This window comes from Wyeomyia smithii, chromosome 3, assembly GCF_029784165.1.
Source record: "Wyeomyia smithii strain HCP4-BCI-WySm-NY-G18 chromosome 3, ASM2978416v1, whole genome shotgun sequence".
NCBI classification, from domain to species: domain Eukaryota; kingdom Metazoa; phylum Arthropoda; class Insecta; order Diptera; family Culicidae; genus Wyeomyia; species Wyeomyia smithii.
The window spans coordinates 117,123,872-117,146,405 of NC_073696.1; the positions used below are offsets into that span (position 1 = coordinate 117,123,872).

The 22,534-nt window shown below is 38.1% G+C and overlaps 1 protein-coding gene across 3 annotated transcripts; it reads left to right on the forward strand.

Annotated features, from left to right (window-relative positions):
• Window positions 1–1,637: 1,637 nt before the first annotated feature.
• Window positions 1,638–20,807, forward strand: LOC129730341 (protein Gawky-like). 3 transcript variants are annotated; one of them, XM_055689621.1, is made up of 12 exons: window positions 1,638–2,156; window positions 10,814–11,034; window positions 11,099–11,150; window positions 14,540–15,540; window positions 15,751–17,394; window positions 17,452–17,763; window positions 17,832–18,415; window positions 18,476–18,608; window positions 18,705–18,891; window positions 18,949–19,163; window positions 19,521–19,878; window positions 19,950–20,807. In XM_055689621.1, the coding sequence occupies exons 4-12, from the start codon at window positions 14,557–14,559 to the stop codon at window positions 20,099–20,101; spliced, it is 4,569 nt and encodes a 1,522-aa protein (XP_055545596.1). In that variant the 5' UTR covers window positions 1,638–2,156; window positions 10,814–11,034; window positions 11,099–11,150; window positions 14,540–14,556; the 3' UTR covers window positions 20,102–20,807. The 3 variants fall into 3 exon arrangements, with proteins under 3 accessions (XP_055545596.1, XP_055545594.1, XP_055545595.1); XM_055689619.1 differs by having other exon boundaries at window positions 18,705–19,163; XM_055689620.1 differs by having other exon boundaries at window positions 18,476–18,602; window positions 18,705–19,163.
• The last annotated feature ends 1,727 nt before the right edge of the window (window positions 20,808–22,534 follow it).

Here is a 22,534-nt window from a genome sequence, read left to right on the forward strand (position 1 = left end):
GCAAACAAAACAGCGATTTGTAAATATTTTTCTCAATGAGTGGCACTAACACATTCGTACGTAAATAGGTCTATATGGACATGAAAGTCTGTTTTCTGTTGTACGCCTTCCAACCAAGCTGGTTTTCAGAGGTCTTCACTTCAGGTATAATGCTGGCCTAACAAGCCAGTCGTCGTATGTTCGAATTTCGGCCCTGGAAGACTGTTAGTACCAAGAGGGTCGTATACATGACCTTAATAAAAATTACTGAACAATTAAAACGAGAATAGCGCTAGCGCTACACACTTAGTTTCTTTTACCGAACTCAGCAATTTTTTTAACGAGTTCTCAACAGTTGAGCCATCAGCAATCTGTTCTGTAATTTATTTGCTAGACGAGTGTTCGGTAATTTTCCATTCTCGCTGTAACGTCAAACATAGAAGATAGCTCAGTAAAAATTTACAAAGTGTTCATCAAAAATTGCTGCATAAGTCGGTATTTACAATGCTGACTATTCGTCGCGAATTACCGAGCGTTTTGAAAATTTACAAAGCTGACAATTCGTCAAAAATTACCGAGCGTTCTGTAAACGTACAGCGGAAAGAGAAAAATAAATACGACCATTGTGAAAAGTGCTATTACAACCGTTGAATAATTTTATAAAGGTATTTCGGATTGTTTGGATCGATTATACTGGTTTTCCTAGCATATTCAAGTAAAAACTTGATATTACGTTCAATGTTATGATGAATATAGGTTTTTTATTGCAGGCTTCTAGTAAACTGCTCTCCTGTGGTGGAAAAATTTCCACCACAGGAAACACTTAACGAACTCAGCTTCGAAACTCTTTGAAAAACTGCCGAACAGTATAGTAACAAACATCAAGAGTTCAGTAAATGAATTGAAGGGTTTTCAGCAACACCTAGGTAGGTGCTGACAGATCGTCAAATATTAACTGAACTTTATGAAATTGCGAACATACTTTAGTTTACAAAAAAGGTCAGCAATGTTTTTTGCTGAGCTCGTCAAGTGCCTTTTGTATAACGGTAATTCGGTAAAAACTTTAACCGACATCAGTTATTTTTAAGTATTTTTTCAAATTTACTGAACATGACCGTAATAAAATTTACTGAACAATTAAAACGAGAATAATTGTGTACACACTTAGACTTTATTGCCGAGAACTCAACAACTGATAAATTCAGCGAAATGATCTGCAAGTTTTCGGCAGAACTTTTAAGAACTTCGGCAAACGAAATGTCAATACTTGCTGGTTTACGGTAGATCGATACATTTGCTGAATGTTCGTCAAAATATATTGCTGCCATTTGGTAAAAACTTCGCCGAGCTCGGTAAAGTTGTTGGGAAGTTTGCTGAGATAAATTAATTGTGTAGCCCCGCAATTGTCCTGATGTGTTTCGACAACGAAATGTTAGTAGCTTTGCTTTGTGTAGTAAAAATGTGTAGCATCACCGCCGGAACGAAATTGACATTACTCAAGCTTGACGACAAAATTGAAGAGCATGTAAAACCTTGTTTGATACATGTCAAGGCAAACGAAATATAAACAGCCATTCTAAAGCTTTCTCGACAAACACGATAAAAAGCTTATTTGCTTCCGATAGGAGCGCAACGAAAATACACACACACACAAAGTGCATGAAAAAAGCTACACAATGGCGAGTCTGGAATATCATTTGATGTCACATATTTTTGTCAATTTTTGATCGAAAAGTTATTTTTCATTCTATAAAACAGATAAAAAGTGATTTCTGAAAGTCTTTTACCAACGTGCAATTGGATATTGTCAAAACTGAATAGGTAGTGTCCGTATTGATGTTGCATTTTTAAACTGAAAAAAGGAATACTCTGTGCAGAAGAAAGTGAAGGATTTTCGTCGTGAACGAAATGACCTTATAAGAAAATCCTATTTTTCGGTACACGATTGGCGACAACCCTAAGTGGACTAGAGTGGTTTTCGCTATCTGTGCCCTGGAAGGGATTAAGATCTTCCAGTACAAGTGCCGCAAGACAGTGTTTTCATTAAGATTGAGTATCTCGGTGTTGTGCAAAGTGATGTTCGGGCATCGAGAACCACTTCCACAAAATGGTAGCAGTAAAAATTGACGTCGTCAAGCTGTTTTTCTACCGCACGAAAATACAGTTTTCTGCCAAAGGTAAGCTAAATAACCTAATTTTGCGGTATAGTTTGTTGTCCGGCAGCGTTCCGCAATGGCTTGCAGGGTTCCGGGGGTCTAAGAAGTATTTTGAATTATCTTGGAAGGATAAAAATTAAACCACTTGTTTTATTGTACATATATTTACAGTTCTCTGGCGAGGCTCCAAAACGACAGAAAACTTATTCGCTTTATTTAAAATATATATAAAAATATGTATCGATTACAGCACTTTTAGTATAGGTTTTATTGTGTACCTATCACGCAAACATTTTGAGACACTACATGTTACCGTGTTTATACATTTGATTAGGTATAGTGCATACGAATGTTTTTTATTAACTATAGTTGCCACGAGTAGCATTATTTGGTTAATAATAATATTTAGTGGATCGCATATTCGGTCACTTAAATAAAATTCATATGGTGTGGTCTATGATTTTAAAATTTTAGCAAAACAAGTTAAGTGCAATGTTTGTATACTGAATTGTGTATACATGTAAAAGCACAAAATTTCAATTGAAGCCTTGAGACTGTTTGCAATTTTTTTGTATGAATAATTGAAAAATATGGTATAATATTTTAGTAGTGTCATTTTAAATTGCCTAATTAAACTTTTACCCTCAAACAATAAAAAAAAAAAAACAAAACGTGAATAGAGGTATTCAGTGCAAATTAATTTCAAAGGTCTTCTTCTTTTTATCTAGGTTTAGTAGCGATGTAGCTCACGCTGTTCTGTGCATTTGACACTGTTCGCGGCCAACTACTAATGTACAGGACTAGCGTTACGATCCGAGTCCTTCAGTCACCAGCAGGGAGGGAAATCTAATTTAAAGTACTTTTTTCTCTTTTTTAGTGTAACTAGAAAATCTCAATGTATTTCACTACACTTTTACACTGTTTTTCATTACTAATTGTTTACACTGTTTTTCATTACTAATAGCGCAATAAACAACACAGTACATAGAATAGTGTCCCAATTTATTGCGTATCTATTGTCTACTGAAGTACAATTATTTGAAAACATTTTTTCAAATTTGAATAGACCTTTGAGTAGTAGAGAAAAGGTTAGAGCACTTTGGGGCGCTCCTAGCTATGGCCTCATAAGCTAAACCTGATACTTTATACGCGATTATCTCGGAATAAAGCTTCTCGAAAAATTACAGCCGTGTTATCGATTACCGGAAGAAATCTTAACCGATTTTCTTCGTCTCTTTTTTAATGTTCGTTATTAACGTAGTAAGATAATATTTCAGTGCAAGAAGCTTGCTAGAGTAGTTTGAGAGTGTTCATAATTCAAAATTATGTTTCGTGAGTCCCGTTGAAGATGAAGTCATTCGTCAAAATATTGAAATATCCATAAAACAAATTTCGCCTAAATAAGTAATTGAAACTAACTTAAAAGATTAGATCAATCAATAGAGGAATCAGAAAAATTATAACACCTGGTGAAGAGGTGATGTGCGTTTTTTTTTAATTTTAATTTTTTATTTTTTTTTCTCATGAGCCTAGAGCTTCTCTCAAGCCAAATAATAATCACATTATGTAGATGAATAGAGTTATTTTTATTTGGTAAAACAAGATTAAGCACTCGAGATTAATTTACAACGACAATACTTGTTTTCGAAGAGCACATTGTAACGTTTATAACCTTTTATTAAAAGCTTCATAACCTATTATTAAAAGAATAAGCAATGTGCCGATCTGAATCAGCTGTTGTTTAACAAGGAAGAAAACATGTCAAAGAATTTAAAATAAAATTTTGAAAATTATTTTGAAGTGCCCTCCTTGATTCTGAACATTTGAATTACATAGACTTCAGAGGTGTCGAAACATTAGAAGCTCGGACGAATGAAATTATCATCTACTTTCGACGAAAATCGTTACAAGTCTTAGTTGCTACGTTAAGCTCTTTTTATAGTCAGTTAGCAATCAAGTTAGTTGATTTGACAACAATACCAACTACACAGTAAGAAAACTATGTCGAATCGCATGTAAAGGATCCATCGCTTATGATAGAAAATTCCATAATATTCCGCACAAATTTAAATGATATTGCACTAATTTCCAAAGAAAATCGTGGTTTACGCAGAATCAACTAAATTCAAATGACATTGCATATAATTTTCAAACTAACTCGCATTGTGTTCTACACCGTGATCAAGAAATTCGGACACAAATATAAATATAAATATGTAAATATAACACATAAATTTCTAAGTATTCTTTATTGAAAGTTTTTTTTCATAGTGAACATTTATAGCAAATGTTTTGGAATTATGTCTCTCTTAGTTAGTTGCATCAACTTCAAACGCTTTTCGAAGCTATCCACGGCAGTAACCCGCTTGAAACTGCTTCAAGCTGGAGATCTCAATATCATGTAGAACCAGACAGAAAAGAGCATTTGGTTCAAATCTGGGTTTCGAAGGGATTTTTTAAGAATCAGGGCAACGATTTTCTTTATTTTTTTTACAATTAACAGCATTGACTTTGATGTCTTTGTTGACGAAAAGAAGTGGAAGTTTATCTCGCTTACAAACTGCTTTCCGTAACATCACTGAAGCTGCACTTTAAAAACGAGGAACACTTTTTTAGGACTCCTCAATATTGTCTCTTGCTGCTGCTCACAATCGATCATTTTGTGTATTGTGTGACTGCTCTAGTATAAATAGTTTCTCATCAGAAAATTGATCACGTGACCAGTAGGGTGGGACAAAAAATAAATGTTAGCTCCCATGCACTTTTCGTGTTCCATACGATTTTATATGGGAAAATCCACTTTTTCAAAACTTTTTCTATACAAATGTCCAGTTGGCTCCTAGAAATATATCAATACATGATACTTATAGGAAATTTTCCTGGGAAAAACTCTTCTGAAAACCGTAAGGCGCTACGATGCTTGTAGAAACAGCTATTCACCCCAAACTGATTGAATGTCTGACGGACGGCTCACCATTGAAATTTTACAGCAACACTGCTACAGCATGCTGCTATTGCAAACTTGCTTAAGTATGAGAAATAATTTCGCGTGGAATTAATTTTCAAAGTGTGATTTTTGCTCATAGTTTCTTCGGGAAAGCCTCCAAGATAAATTCAAGCGATATCATTTCTCATCACATGGTTGAATTTGCAACAGCAACATGCTGCAGCAGTATTGCTAGTAAAATTCAATGGTGAGCCGTTCGTCAGATATTCAATCAGTCTGGGGTATCTTTTTTCACAAGCAAGGTAGCGCGTTGCGGTCTTCAGAAGAGTTTTTCCCAGGAAAATTTCCTATAAGTATCATGTATTGATATATTTCTAGGAGCCAACTGGACATATCTATAGAACAAGTTTTGAAAAAGTGGTCTTTCCCATATAAAATCGTATGGAAGCTTCAAAAATCGGGCGCAAATCGGGCGTTTCACCGATCGATCTGAAAAGTTACACAGTTGTTATGGGACCCATAAGGAACACGAAAAGTGCATGAGAGCGAAAAAATAACACCATCGCTTTTTTCCCATATAACCGTGTCCCAGTCTAGTGACCAGCATGCCGTAAAAGTATTATTTTCGTTTTATCGATTTTTTTTTTCTGAAAGAACTCGGAAACGGCGTAAACTTTACACTGGTTGTATTCCTCACATCCAAGGTCAGTTGCCGAAATATTTTGGATAGATCCAGTAGATATATTCAGATTGGTCGTAATGGATATGCTCTTCCATAACTTTAACGACTTGTGATGTCCTTTCAGACATGCTTGTCATTCTCCTCAGTATGTGGGAAGAGCGGAGAAAAAATTCACCGCGCACTTCCCTTTCAGTATGTGCCTGCGTGTAGCAAATGCTTTCACCACACTGCTTCTTCCTCCACTTCAAAGAGTCTCAACCAACTTACAGAGAGACAAACACAATTCCAGCTCATCCCACATCTGATAGAAACAAGAGGGGTGAATCACTCTAAAGGGAAAACGCAGAAATACACCGCAGAGTCCACTGGCGAGTTGTCTGGAAAGTGAAAAAAAACCTAGCGGGCAAAAGTGTAGTCCTCGTATAGCTACACCGCGAAAACAAATTCGACCATAGTAAAGTCGACTGGCACGAGCAACGCAGTCTATTTTTTCTCTTCCAATCTCTTTTCCACTTCTACCACGCTCAACAAACAAACTGTAAAACGCACCGCAGATAGCTCTGCTGTGTAATTATTGTGCGTGATGTCCATACGTGTGAGAAAGGACACCATAGTTCATTGTCTCGCAAGATAGAGATTTCAGATTTCACCGCGGTGCCTTCAGGAAATTCAGCAGATAAAAATCGTCTGTCGCTCTCTTCTAGCATGTGTGTTGATTTGCTCTTTAGTGTGAGAACAGTTGTTTTCGCAGTGCAAGATGTTCTCCTGCAGTCTAGAGGTTTTCTAAGGAGAAAAGACAAGCATGCTTTCAGATCGTGGCCGACCGGATCTTCTACGGTCCCCCAAAGAGGATGTCTCGTTGTACCTTTTGATGGTTTTTTGAACGAAATTTCGTTTAACACCACACGAGTTCAGACAAATCATGAAATATATTAACTTTTGATATTTACTAAACAAAACACGCACACTCGTGCTCGTACATGGTCCCAACAATATCAGTGTTGTTTGTTGGTTCGATCACGTTCAACAATAAAAATAAAACTTCTGCGTTTCTTCCAAGTAAACCCTACACATTCGCACGTGACCCCAACGTCCTTCCTACGATATGTTAGTTTGAATCGAATCCACATCGTGCAGCATTCTGCATTTCACTGAAATGTACCACACACACCTGTATTTTGCCAGGATTCAGGATTTCACACTGTTTTGTGCTGTAGTGCAATAAACTACACACACTTGTGCGCAGCCCCAACAGCATTCTCCCTGTTTGTTGTTCTAATTAGTACCAAAAATAGATAAGCTAGTTGTGCTTCTCTAATCAGCCGCTTAGGCACGAGAGTACGCAATGATCTACGGGGAGAGAGGGTGTGTGAAGCTGCTCTATTTTTCATAAATTTTGTATAGGAATAAACAATGTGAATGAAGAGAAAAGGGGTCAAAGATATGATTTTTTGCTTTACGTAATTTGTGAATAGATCTAAAGTCAAAGTCCCCACTCAGTTACTAGCAATAATTAAACAACTGAGTAATATACACTACCAGAGTCAAATTTACGATTGTGATGGCCCGGGCCCAGTCTTATGTGGGGAGCCAATAATACTTTATACAGTTAGAACCTTTATTTATCTTTGAAAACTTAACAATAAATTGTCAGAAATTTTTAGAAAATTTTCATGAGGTACCTTCGCTACAATTTTATCAAATATATAATCAACACTCAATTCCTTCAGTATATCGTATTTTCAACTTCACAATGCCAAATTTGACAGCCATGAATTCTTCAGAGTCGTACAAAACCAGTACCGGCCATTTTTTTGCTTCAAATGAAAAAAAAACCATCCTGCTGGAAATTCAAGAGAAACGGATCAAAACTTGACTTGATAATATAATATGCATCATGAAGAATTTTAAATTGTTTGTTACTCTGGTAATTAAATATATAAAAAATTATAAAAATTATACGTAAAAGAATACCCAAAAAAATCTTTTTTTTTCGTTATAATTGCGCATAAGTCACTTTTGCAATTATGTAAAAGTAAGTAAAACATAAAATCCGCAGTTTTCGTTACAATGTACAACTTTTACAAAGAGATTAACGGTTTCTGGTATAGGATGAGTGCTTTGGCGTTTGGGACAGTTTTGTGATTTAGTGTATCACATAAGACCTTTATGCATTTAGTAGCTCTGAAGGTAACGAACAACTTTCCTTGTTGCATCAACATGTTTTATCGACAAAATCGTGTAGTTTTGATTTTTATCCCGTCTTACCCTACATTCAACGCACTGTGCACCGTTTCGAAATGGTATTTTACAAACTTGAAATGCGTTGCGGTATCAACTTTGAAAGCCCATATCTTTTGATCAAAAAATAACACCACCGCGAAATTTTCAGGGAAGTTTCGAAATTTCGTCAGAAATACTTTTTTTTTCAGATTTTTCAGTGCCCCAGAACATAGATTTTCAACATATTGTTTTAAATAGTTACTATTAAAAAAATATTTTTTCTCCAAAAATAATATTTTCCTAAACTATAACTTAGGATGCATCTGCTGTGAAAATGTCATCAAATTCGATGCAATATTTTCAAAGCTATGTCTATTTAAAAACAGTTTTGATCTGAATTTCAAATGACAATAACAACTTGAAAACTTACTCAAATTCAATATAAATATGAAAATCAACTTCCCGAGTGAAACTCTTGAAGTTTTTAATACTTATTTGAAAAAATCAGACATCGCGATTTTTAGTGATCCGTCTTACGAATTCTGACCCAAATATGATTTATAAAGAAATGAATGTTTAGGCTACTGAACCACTCTTGCACTATTTGCAATTCTGTTCGATTCCCGCATTCTTCCATATATTTTTTTATTACGTGGTTTGGTTTAACATCCCATTCAGTTATTTGACTCACAGAACCCATTAAAAATTTCAAAAAAGGGAATTTTTCTCATATTTTCTTAAAAAAACCTTTAAAACACGTACAAAAAATCAATCGGGAACCGAAATTTTTACTGGAAAGCGGGATTTATGACCAAAATTTACATAAAAAATGATTCTTGATATCTTATCGGGGAGCTGAGATGTTGACATTTTTACATGTGATGGAAAACTAAGCATTCCCGCTTTCCAGTAAAAATTTCAGTCCTGACTGAAATTTTTTTTGTATGTGTTTTCAAGAGTTTTTTTTTTCTGAAAATTATGATAAAAATCAACTTGTTTGCGACGTTTAATGGGCTCAAATAACTGAATGCGATGCTGAACCAAACCACGTGAAATATTCAGAATTAACCATACGAAAATAAAAAAATATATGGAAAAAATTGGGAATCGAACAGAACTACAAAAAGTGCAAAAGAGTGCTTTAGTAGCTTAAAAAAGTCATTTTTTGGAAAGTCAGAATGTTCTACAAAAATACTATAAATAGAATTATCTTTCAATTTAGGGATCATGCTTTTGCGTGAATTCACGAAGAAACTGCAGAATAATCCGATTTTATATTTTTTTTAAGTGAATAATGTTGTAATGTAAGAGAAAATTCTTTCGGTAATAATATAAAGATTTATGTTCATGTGTGGGAATATTTTCAATGGTCTATAAATGAAGGACTGGACTGGTGAGTAACGACTCACTCTACTTAAATTTTGAAACAAATTGTTAATAACTTTTCGAGTGATTCTTATGAAATATTGTGAATTAGTCAAGATAAAAATGCCTAACAAACAAAAAGCACAGCATATGGCATTAGACTGGGACACGGTTATATGGGAAAAAAGCGATGGTGTTATTTTTTCGCTCCCATGCACTTTTCGTGTTCCTTATGGGTCCTATAATGACTGTGTAACTTTTTTCAGATTGATCGGTGCAACGCCCGATTTGCGCCCGATTTTTGAAGCTTCCATACGATTTTATATGGGAAAGACCACTTTTTCAATACTTTTTCTATAGAGATGTCCAGTTGGCTCCTAAAAATATATCAATAGGCATGATATTTATAGGAAATTTTCCTGGGAAAAACTCTTGCGAAGACCGCAAGGCGCTACTTTGCTTGTGAAAAAAGATATTGACCCCAGACTGAATGAATACCTGACGAACGGCTCACCATTGAATTTTACTAGCAATACTGCTGCGGCGTGCTGCTGTAGCAAATTCAACCATGTGATAAGTAATGATATCGCTTAAATTTATCTTAGAGGCTTCTTCGAAGATACTATGAGCAAAAATCACACTTTTAAAATTAATTCCACGCGAAATTATTTCTCATACTTAAGCAAGTTTGAAATAGCAGCATGCTGTAGCAGTGTTGCTGGAAAATTTCAATGGTGAGCCGTCCGTCAGACATTCAATCAGTTTGGGGTGAATAGCTGTTTCTACAAGCATCGTAGCGCCTTACGGTTTTCAGAAGAGTTTTTGCTAGGACAACAGCCAACTAGACATCTCTAGAGAATAAGTATTTAAAAAGTGGATTTTCCCATATAAAATCGTATGGAAACTTTGAAAATCGGGCGCAAATCGGGCGTTTCACCGATCGATCTGAAAAGTTACACAGTTGTTATGGGACCCATAAGGAACACGAAAAGTGCATGGGAGCTAACATTTATTTTTTGTCCCACCCCAATGTGGCATGTGTTATTTTTCCACATTTTTGAATGCTGCGTCATTCTTCAAGATCATTCTGATGAAACGTCGCGAAAAACTACAAATATTTATCAAATAACAGCACTTTTCTCACAAGACTTGCTTCGCCATATGTAATCAGCTGGAGGAAAACGATTCGCTAAATGACATCCAATGACTCTCCTGCAATAAGACAACATGAAGAAAGAAATATGGCAAAGACCGTTCGTTGAACCTCAACAGTTGAACAACTACAAATAATAAACATGTTTAGTGACTATGCAAAAAATCCCAATCTAAATTACTACAGGTTTCCAAGAAGTTCGCCATTTTAGGGCAGTGCATACTTGCGCAAAAAAACGAAGTTCTCTGCATTTATTTATTTTAAATCCCTCGCCAATGACTCCTTAAAACTATGATTTTTATTTACAGACGAAAAGTGCTGAAGTGAACGTTTGTCGTATACGTTTAAGTATAACAAAGTTGCAAGCTTTCGGAGCTGCGAAAAGGCAGTCATATCCACCGGATACAGGATATTATTCTCAACACACAACTTTACACAGCCTAGTGTTCAATCTGTGATATTTCGGCTAAGTAACATCCTGATGTTCATCGTCTGGAAAATTTGAAGTCCGTCCACCGAGAAAGATAAGGTATTACTGCACTTTAAACTAAAACTTAAAACAAGCTCCAACGTATGTTTCTCTTTCTTCACAGAGCGTCAGTGCTCTATTTCCCTGGATTATTGGCGAGACCGAATGTTGTTAAGGTTTGTGATTTAGAATAATATTATTACTATTTAAATACGGTATACTATTTAATACAATATCGCAAACAGTGAAGATTTTTTTCCCAAGCCAGTTTTTAAAGTAATTGAACACAATACCAAACATTTTTTCTTGTACACGTCACAAGTTTTAAAACATTTTAAGCTGCTTGACTTTCGAACATGATGCAAACGTTCGAATGTCTAAAGTTTCTGCGCTAGCATACAGTAAAACACTGTGGTTGGATTTCTACATGGCCATCGGCTCATGGGATTTGATAGGCCTACTCTGCCTATAATCGCATATCAGTCCCATCTGGAAAATCAACAAGTTGAGAAAACAGCGCTTGAAGATATTTTTCTCGTTTTGGGTATTTCACCTGTTTGGGATGGGTTATTCTTATTTTTTCGACATAATGTAATGAAAAAGACCTTAATCATAACTTCTTCATTAAAGAATTGCCTTTTCGTGAAAATTTCAATGAAAAATAAGGAAGAGACTGATAGAGACGTCCACCCATTACTCACCCCGATTTTAAGGTCGTCGTTGAAAAAGCAAAATATGAGGTTGAAGTCTTGGATTTGCTACTGAATAATTTCCTTCCTTACGTCTTCAGTGTTTCGCAATACGTGCTGAATAGTATTATTCCGCATTAGCCCGTGCATTGAAAAAGTGGTATTGAGAAAGGGAAGTTTCCAATTTGAAAAGAGATACAAGCTGTTTTAAGCTAAGCGACTATTTCTTCTGAGTTCTGCCACTTTCAACTTGAATGATCATTTGAAGTGAGCAGATCATCCACAGGAATTTAACCCCTAACAAAAAGCAGCATTGCTCAAGGTTATTATCCCTCTGATTGACGAAACCAATAACCTTTCGGGAACGAACTTTCGGAAAAAGTTGCAGTTTCAGTGTCTATTTAAAATTATTTTTGCGTAGAATTTATTTAAAACAACCTTGCATTTATTATTTATTTGATGTTTTTTTAACAGTAAAAAGCTTGAAACACAGCACCAAGTATTTGTTATATGGATTGAGGAAAAAATTGCCCATACTCAGAAACAAACATTTGGTGGGACTGATATGCGATTATTCTTAAGATAAAGACAATTTGACCTCACATTTTTTTCTGACCTTTTCAAATAAAACATACTTTTTTGTTTTCTTATTCGATAGTGAAGCAAGAAATAGATGGAATCTGATATTTAACTCAAAAACGATGAAAATCCATTAGGGACTGGTATGCCATTATAGGCAGTACTCTTGGGTCAGTTACACGTGCTTCTTCACCTCTTGCTAATCCAATGAATAAAGCAATTCTCGTAAGCACGTTTCTTCATAACCGCAACTATTGAATCTGCAGATTTTTGTCAGAGTCTTCTTATGTTTGCGTAGGATTTCTTAAAATGTGTGCAGATTTTTGCAAACTTGCCTGCGCGAGTGATTTTTTTTTAGAATCACGGATACATTTTTTTTGAAATTCCGAGTAAATTTTTCCGGATCTTCGAGCAGTTGCAGACATTTTTCAAATACATCCAGCATCTCTACTTTCAACCAATGAAATTACTAGAAAAACAAAGTTGCGAGGAAAAACGTAATAAAAATTCCTGTAAAATCATATGTTTCAAAATTACTTTACTCAAAAAGTGACTCTATACATACATACTAACAGACGTAGCACTGGAACCTAGCTCCATCGCCACAAAAAACGATCATTTTAAATTTCCAATCGAATAACAATCATTGCGCGGTAACACCGTCTGGGGCGCTGTCTTGCAATCTCATACATGTTTTGTGGTTCCTAATGTGACACATGCACGTACGCTAGCGCTGATGTCGAAAAACAAGACGCAGCGCGAACACGGCAGCAGATGGTGCTAGTATTACTATAAAAAAATGGTCTTTTTGATTTAAACGCAACTTTGTAAATGTTTTCGACTAGGAGACAGATAACTTTTTAATAGGTATTCGGATCATTTTGACTACCCTTACTAACACGCAGAGAATCCTGAGTAAGAATCTCCAGGATACCTTTAACTCGGTAACGGAATCGCAAACACGATCCGGAGGATTCCCACTCAGGGTTCTCATTCAAGAATCCTAGAGCCATATACAGGGCATTCCTGAGGATTTCTTTTTCAGGAATCCTTTTCAAAGACGCTCACGAATCCAATGTGAGGAATACTAGAGAATCTATGTGAATCGTATGTGTTTGTCCGAGTGAAGCGATATTTTTATGAGATAAGGACGTATGAGTTTTAGCAGGTCAAATCTTTGAAAAATTGCTTCTAAATATTTTCAATATCTACCAAAGTTTTGTATATGGATAATTTGTGGAAAATTGATTTCTTGACCTGCAAAAATATATTTTTAAAGAAAAGTTACTCATTCTGGAATTGACAACTAGTGAATAAAAATATGTATGGTCGTTTGTATAACCAATCGGACAATTCTAATTGTAAACGTTTGATACAGTTGCGCTGCTGGCTGTCAAAGAATATTATTTGGAGCGGAAAATAAATGCTACAGGCACAGACTAACAGACGTAACACTGGAACCTAGCTCCATCGCCACAAAAAACGTTCAATTAAAATTTTCAATCGAATAACAGTTATCGCGCGAAAACGTCGTCTGGGGCGCTGTCATGCAATCTCATACCCCATTTGACACATGCAGTAACGCTGGCGCTGATGTCGAAATACATGGTGCAGCGCGAACACGACAGCAGATGGTGCTAGTGTTACTAACGTAAAGTACTAGAATCATCCAAACGATGATTTTATTGGAAGTTTGTTCGACGTGTTATGTCTGTTAGTCTGTGCTACAGGAATATCAAGCTGTATTTTTTTTCTGAGAATTGAAATGTAGATGACCAAATCACAGCTGTTTTATTGAGAACATTTTATAAACATTTATTTATTTCAACCGAAATAGCCTGAAGCTTGGATACGTTATTATTGAATACTGTTTTGCTTTAGGTTCTGCTATTGTTTTGCGAAAATAAAACAACAAGGAATTTGATTCGGTGTTTTCACATTTAGTAGTCGTCTAATTAGAACTAAATTTTAATATCAAATAAAGTTCCATTGGTTTAACCCTCTCTTTACCATGGTTACTCTAGAGCACCACAGGTTTGGAAGCGCAAAAGCCTTTCGAAATATTTACCAATGCTACTCAGAATGCATAAATATATTCTTGAACGAAATAATAATTGTTCAAGAATATATTTATGCATTTTGAGTAGTATTGGTCAATATTTCGACAGGTTTTTTGCATCCAAACCTGTGGTGCTCTAGAGTAACCATGGTAGAGAGAGGGTTAAGGATTTAGAAATAGTAACTGAAACCTTTCCGAATGATGTTTTTAAAAGATTTTGTAACGATTTTACTTTCAGATACTGAGTCTGCTATAATGATAACGAATAAAAGTCCTACCATCACAGTGTTCCGATTACGATCGGATCAAAAAATGCTCGGCTGCTACATTCCAATAGTGTTACACCGTCAATTAAACGGTGAAAAATCGTTGGTGAAGCATGCTACTACCATCGTTTGGAGCTGCGTTCCTTCCGAACCACGACAAATCACGGAAGCAACTATCCCTTACGCAAACAAGTCTGACTATATCTACTTGACACAATCAATTGGCAGCAGCTGCGACAGCAGAGAAATGCTGATCTCAATAAGATTTCCATTGGATGACTTGGACGCCACTCGGGCGCTCTTTAGCCATATTACTGAGTTGATGCGAAACACTAATACTGTGACTTTGAAATGTGATTTTAATGCTTACCTGAATAATGTTAGTATTAGTCGTAATCTAGCCCTACACGCATGCACTACTTTAAACCAAGGTCCGGTGCAAGTAGTCAACGAGCGCCAAACTATCGACGAGACATCCAGTCGTCGGCAGAGCTCGTATACGAAATTTGATGACCTGTTGGTGATGGTTGCTAATGAAAGAACGCTGATGAAGCGTGCCTTTTTTGAATCTCCAGGATGGTCACTGCCACGTTTGCGGTTGTGCGGGGGTGGAGAAGATTCTATCAATAATGGTACCAGTGCTTGGGGAACACCTCCCGGTGCTACAAACGGCACTAGTGCTTGGGGTTTAGCTAACCAACAACCACCACAGGCGTGGGCAGCGGCTGCGGCTAATGGCGGTAACACTGTAAACAACAATAATCAAGCGGCAACGAGTCAACCACAACGTCAACCATCACAACCGCAAGACCAGAACGCAAATAAAGCACCACAACAGATTCCCAATGTAAACAACAGCAGTAGCAACGGTGGCACCCCGAATGCCTGGAATCGTAATCCATCGCAACCATCTGGTCCCAATCCGAACATTGCCAACAATAATCAACAGCAAGCTCAATCGCAGCAGCAACAGGTAAGAAACAATGCTAGATAATCTTTAGACTACATAGGTATGTAAAGTATTTGTTTGTTCAATTTGTTTCAATTTAGTTATGTTAGCAAAATAACTTCTCCACATTTCAACATATCATGTTGATCATGTTGAGTAACGAGAGATAGTGAATTAAATCTTTTTTGTTGGTTTACAAAAAGTAATGAAATGTATCGTTATTCTATCTACCAGCAACCTCCACAACAGCAACTGGTGATGGGAAACAATGGAACTGTTGCTACCAAAAGTCAGTTAGAAATGCTGAGCAACATGCGTGAGGCTTTGTTTAGTCAAGATGGCTGGGGCTATCAACATGTTAACCAGGACACTAATTGGGAAGTACCAGGATCGCCTGAGCCAGGAAAAATGGATACTCCCAATAATAATAATGCAACCGGTGGAGCGGCTGGAGGAGGACAAGGGCAAGGACAAGGTGGAGCAGGAGGTGGTGGTGCACCTAATCCTGCTGCTTCCGGGTGGAAACCATGTAATCAAAATAATGGCACAGAACTGTGGGAGGCTAATCTTCGTAATGGGGGCGCTCCACCGCCACCACAACCGGTTCAGAAAGCTCCATGGGGACCGTCCACCAATATCGGTGGAACTTGGGGTGAAGACGATGATTCTGTCGAAGCAAGTGTTTGGAATGGCAGTGCTGCCGGTGCAAATCAACCAGCTGCTGCGCCACCTGCTTGGGGTCAAAACAATCCCGCTATGTGGCCTCCGGGAACAGCAGCAGGTCCCAATCCAGTTGCTGTAAAGAAGGAGAGCGATTGGTCTGGAGTTATTGGTAATAGTACTGGGGCTGCGGTTAACGTCCCGCCGGCTGTTGCGGGTTGGGAAAATAGGGGAGGAACAGCACCTGCTGTGAATTTATCTGGTCCTATAGGGCAGTCAGTACCCGTCGAGGCAACCCGTGAAATTCGAGGAGATCCTCGAGGAATATCAGGACGGTTGAACGGCAATGTTGGTATGTGGGATCAGCCCAATGTCCAGAATCTTTCCGCCGCTACAAAAATTGTACAAGGCACACTTCCAGCAGCGGTTGCCGGAGTTAATAGTCAATGGAATGCACAGGTTCCAAACAAACTACCCAGTAGCTGGGATGATCCGTCGTCACCAATGAATACACGTCCGACACTAGAAGAAAATTCTGGCACAATTTGGAACCAGGGAACTCTATCTCGTCAAAATTCCAATGTTTCAAACTGGAAGGATATACCGGATAACATAATTCGAAACCCAATTCCGCGCGCTCCTCTTGCAGGAGGCGCCAATTTACCACTTGGACCAGCCACTAGAGGTGTTGGATTAAGAGGAATTAATTCTGGAATAAAAACGGATAATAGTTTGTGGGGTCAAAATCAAGGTCTACCGTTGAATAGTTCATGGGATGAATGTAGCGCTAGTGGTGGCTGGGACGATAAGAGCATGAGTAATAATGCCCCTTGGAATGATTTCGGACAAAATACTATGTGGAATAAAGGCAAGCAAACAGGAGGATGGCCGGATCCGAATGATTTAATTGCCGGAGGTTCTGGAGCCGATTGGACAATGAATAAGCCACCGAACAAAATGAGTCCAGCAGAGTTCATACGCAGTAGCAAACATTACCGCATGCTGTGTGAAAACGGTTTTAAGAAGGAGGATGTGGAGTATGCTCTGCGTAACACAAATATGAACTTTGAAGAATCTTTGGACATATTGCAGCGACATAGCGCTGTAGGCGGTTTGGGAGATTGGAGACGTCCTGACGAGCATCCGGGAACTGCTTTTGAAGCTCAGTTTTCAAGTAGATTTCCGGCAGGTCCTGGAACTGGAATGCCGTTTTCGCAGGTTGTAGTTTGATTACTTAGTATCTACGAATAAGCTTATCGATTTCTTATTTTACAGAACCAAAATTTGCTTAACAGCTTACCTGGGGTTGGCGGTGCCAACCCGAATCATGCGGCTTTGAAATATCTTTCTCAAGGTCCAGCAACAGCGCATTCATCTTTCACTCAAGGCCCAAATCCATTGGCAGCCGCAGCTGTTGCTGGCAATCAACAGAATCCGCAAGCACAACCTTCCACTCAACAACTGCGAATGCTCGTCCAGCAGATCCAAATGGCTGTTCATGCTGGGTTCCTCAATCATCAAATATTAAATCAACCGTTAGCTCCGCAAACTTTGTTATTGTTGAATCAGTTGCTCAACCATATTAGAGTAAGTTTTATCATAGAACAACGCAAAAAAATGTGAACGTTTTTTTCTTATTTTTTGGCGTTTTTTAGCAAATGCAACACATTCAAAGTAACTTGGCTCGAAGCGGTGGGGCAACTGGTGTTAGCACCGTACAGCTGACAATGCAAATTAATAAACACAAGCAACAGATCTCGCAACTTCAGCAGCAAATTGCAGCACAGCAAGCTATTTATGTAAAACAGCAGCAACAGCAACAGCAGCAGCAACAACCACACCAGCCAGGCGGTCCTCACCAACCTCCTGGAACACCTGGATCGATGAATCCCGGTTTAGGAACGGCAGATTTTTTGCGCCAGCAGGAATTGGTGTCACTGCAAAATAACTTCGCGGATATGGGGCTTAATAAAGATCCTGTTACTCCAGGTGTTGGCTTTCCTCCAAATGCTACTGTTAATAGCAACAATCCAGTTAATGCCGGCATGACAGCCAACACCGCTGGTGTTACTAGTCAACAGTCTCGCTTGAATCAGTGGAAACTGCCATCGATCGATAAAGATGGAGGTGTTGGTGGTGCCAATGATCTCACCGACTTCTCTCGTGCACCAGGCACGACCGCCAAACCGACGCTATCGACCGTAAGCTCCAACATTAGTTCCCTCGGTCTGCAAGATGGGTAGGATGAAAACGTCGACTATGTTTAATTGATAGGCTAAACATATTTCTCATGTTACAGAACTTGGTCATCAGGACGATCGAATTTAGCCGATGGGTGGCCAGACCCATCTTCTGCTGGTGTTGAACCGGAAAATAAAGACTGGGGAACTTTGGTCCCTGAGTTCGAACCAGGCAAGCCATGGAAGGTAAAGGTGATCACAATGCGTGTGAAATCGCAAATTTGTCTTTCGCTTTGTAGAATTATTGATAATGTATCTTATTTCATAATATTTATCGCAAACGCCTAGGGAGCACAGATGAAAATTGATGAAGATCCCAGTATTACACCAGGCAGTGTGGCACGTAGTCCATTGTCGATTTCGGCAGTCAAAGAGGCTGATTTGTTTGGTACAGGTGGTAAATCGTCTCCAACTGATACAATGGGCTTGACGTCTTCAACGTGGAGCTTCAATCCATCACAGCCAGGAGCAACCGGTAAGATGGTTACCAACGCAGGAAAAAATGTATGGCCAGAAAGTATTTCATCCACAGCTGCCAGTACGGGCTCGGATCTTTGGGGAACCACAATGGGAAAAACTACCCGGGGGCCACCACCTGGGCTAGGTGCTAGTAAAAATACAGCTGCAGCAGCTAATGGTTGGACTGGTGGAGGCAGCGGAACCCAGCGTCCCGGAGCAGGTGGCAATTGGTCAGGTGGCAATAACTGGGGATCATCGTGGCTTTTGTTGAAAAATCTTACTTCACAGGTACGTGTGCCGTAATCCTTGAAGAACATTCTTCTGCGGAAATATTCTTGTATCATTCCCTACGAAGCTTGAAAATGTCACTTCATTTTTTTGCTAATATTTTTTTTTTTCTAAAATTGACTAACGAAGTTTTCGTAGCATAGATAACTGTTTGGATCTACCCACTTCAATTTATGATTTACTTTGAATTTTATATATTTTATATTTCTGTTACATTGTACCTAATGATTTGTACTGTATGATGTGCTGATTTTAATAATTTAACTGAAATTGCTCCACACTACACTAAAAATTTCAACATTAGAGTGTGCGAATAAAAGTGAAGTAGGTATCTTACCATTATCGTCTCTATTTTAGATTGATGGTGCCACGCTACGTACTCTATGCATGCAACACGGACCGTTACAAAATTTGCAGTTATATTTGAATCATGGTTTAGCACTGTGTAAATACTCTTCCCGTGATGAAGCAAATAAAGCCCAACAGGCACTGAACAATTGCCCATTAGGCAGCACTACCATCGGGGCAGAGTGCCCTAGCGAAGCGGAAGTTCAAACATATTTGCAACAACTAGGTGCGCCGACAGGCAATATTCCTATTGGTATAGGTAACACTGGTGGTGGAATCAACAGCAGTGGTAGCGTCGTTCCACCAAGCAGCAGTGGCAGCGTGACTAGTGTTGCGCAATCCTGGCGTCAAACCCCAAGAGGGTCTGGTTAGTGTTGACACATGGTGCTGTTACTGAAAACATATTACTAACAACAGCATTTGTGTTCTTTTTTGCAGGGGCAGACACTTGGGGTTCTGGGTGGCCACCTTCCAATACAGGCGGTGCAGGCAACTTGTGGGCTCCACTTGAGGGAGGAGCTGAGCGAGGCACTCCTTCCAATTTGAACTCATTTTTGCCAGAAAGCTTACTAGGCCCTGAGCTAAATTAGAGTAGCAACTCCGCATGGTCTCGAGCACTGATAAAGCTATAACAGTTTTCGTTAACTTACTTATCCTCTTTTGATAAAAGGTTGTGTTTTACATATATATTTTTAAAGAGTACTATTTATTGTTTTTCTTCTCTTGCTGAAATAAAATAACAAAAGAAACGTTATCAAGTAAACGCTATGCAATTTCGTTTTAATTGAATGCTACAAACCTTAGTTGGTAATCGAAAAACAGACATCTCCTACGCACCTGTGTTTGAACAACTGGAAAGAGTTTTTGCTCGGCATTGAACAGTTCGAAAGAGGGGCGCATCAATTGCCAAGTTCCGGCATGAAACTGTACAACAAGTGGAAGATAATTTTGTATGAATAGAAACAAACGTTTTAACTTTATTAGAGCAAAAGCAGTTTGAGATGATTGATTATAATAATGCAAACAATGAGACATAAAACCTAGTATTAACGGATATAATAGCTGTCTAAGTCAGTTTTTTAGATTTTAAGACAAACTAGTAGTGAACGACAACAGAGGTATAGAAATTTGAAGTATATAAGAAAATTTGATCTATATTTATTAATTTTAATATACATCAAGGCAAGAACATTAAATTTACTGTATGTATATGAGAAATATACATAAATGTTATTATTGAATTATTTTTAAAAATTATTTAGATATCGGAATAAACAAGCATAATTAAGCATTAAAGGTTCATGTTTCGCTGGAAAGAAGATGTATTCTGTATGTCTGTCGGTGTCTTAAAATGTTATTGAAGATTTGTTCTATTCCAATTCTTAATTATTGTGAAGGCTTTGGTTACGATAGTCCTTTGTGATCATCTTTTAGTATCACATATGTCAATCGACTCAGTTCCGAAACCTGAGCAAAGGCATGTTTGTCCGAGGACTAGGACCCCGTATGCTTATGTGCGAGTATGACAGATATAAAACAAAAAACTAGATATAAAAAAGCAAAAAACTAGACATATTTTTTTCTACTACTTTACTTTACGATACAGCTTTGGGTTATGTATTGATAAATGAAAGGTCGGATTAAGACACACGTAGAAGTTTTAATGGACTTTATTAAAGCCAGTTCTTGCAAGGATAGAGATTCAAAGTAGTATTGTATTTTGTGTCTTACTGGTAGCACCGCGCAATTGCGAAGGACTTTCTTTGTCGTAAACGTTGTGATTGTAAACGTTGACGTTGTAAAGGCCCAGATACACACACGGCAATACAGTTAAAAGGCATTTTCCGATGGGACGACTACTAACCTGAACCTTTCAACTTCACCTTCCAGCGAAGAAGCCTCCTACTGCGCACTTGATCGCCTTCCGTGTAAACGCATCGTGCTCTCCATTCCACACGACGGCTTTTTTGTGATGCCTTTTTTCCCTCTCCTATTGCCGGAGGCACTGACAATTCCGTGTTGAATCTTTTTCCACCTTCTGTCGATTCGAGTTTTGACTGTGAAGTAGGTGTTGAACAGCTTTACTTAGCTAAAAATATCCTAGTTTCTTTTATATTTCAATTATTTTTGACTTGGCTAAAACATTGCATAAACGTTCTTATGGGCAAAAGATGCCATTCGGTGCTATTGGTTTTATTTTTTGAAAAACGACTTATTGTTGTGAAGTTATTTCAAAATGCTATGGGGCCGTTCCTAAACCACGTGGTCATATTTTACTCACTTTTCATACCCTCCGTACCCTCTCGTGGCCTTTTGGCCAATCCCATCCCCCTCCTTGCGACTTTAACCACGTGGTCTTTTCATTTGTCAAGTGCCAAAAATTCACTTAAATTTTTACATTTTCATTATTGAACTTTCAGTACATTCTATATTTCTAAAGTGCAAAAGCTTCATTCTTGATTTGGTGGCAGCAATAAGTAAGGAAAAAAGACCACGTGGTCATTTCGTTAACCCTTCCACCACCGTGCTTGGTCTTTCGTTGTCTTTTGAAAAACCCCCCCGTCCCCCTCTTCTTGACCACGTGGTTTAGAAAAGGTCCCTATGTTGGGAAGGTATTGATGATTACAAATATTTTTAGAGCCAAAACGGATTGTTTGATCGGTGTGACGTCTTCGGTAAAGTTATGCGTTTGCGTTTTGTTAAAATTTCCAGACAAACTGACGCGGTTGGTCAAAGCGACGATGGATCGAGTGATGTGTGTAGTTCGAGTTTCGGGGGCACTCTCGAACCCCTTCGAAACCCGAAGAGGTCTAAGGCAAGGTGATGGTCTCTCGTGCCTACCGTTTAACATTGCCCTGGAAGGTGTCATTAGAAGAGCGGGGATTAACACGAGTGGCACGATATTCCAAAAGTCGGTTCAACTGTTTGGTTTCGCCGACGATATTGACATTGTGGCTCGGACCTTTGTGAAGATGGCGGATACGTATATCGGACTAAAGGCTGAAGCCAAACGGATTGGACTG

Excerpts from the sequence above, each read along its gene's own strand:
- LOC129730341 (XM_055689619.1), top strand. The coding sequence starts at position 14,557 with ATGATAACGAATAAAAGTCCTACCATCACAGTGTTCCGATTACGATCG. Across the intron at positions 17,395-17,451 it reads CTGGAATGCCGTTTTCGCAG|AACCAAAATTTGCTTAACAG; the intron begins GTTGTAGTTTGA and ends CTTATTTTACAG. Across the intron at positions 19,879-19,949 it reads TCAAACCCCAAGAGGGTCTG|GGGCAGACACTTGGGGTTCT; the intron begins GTTAGTGTTGAC and ends TCTTTTTTGCAG.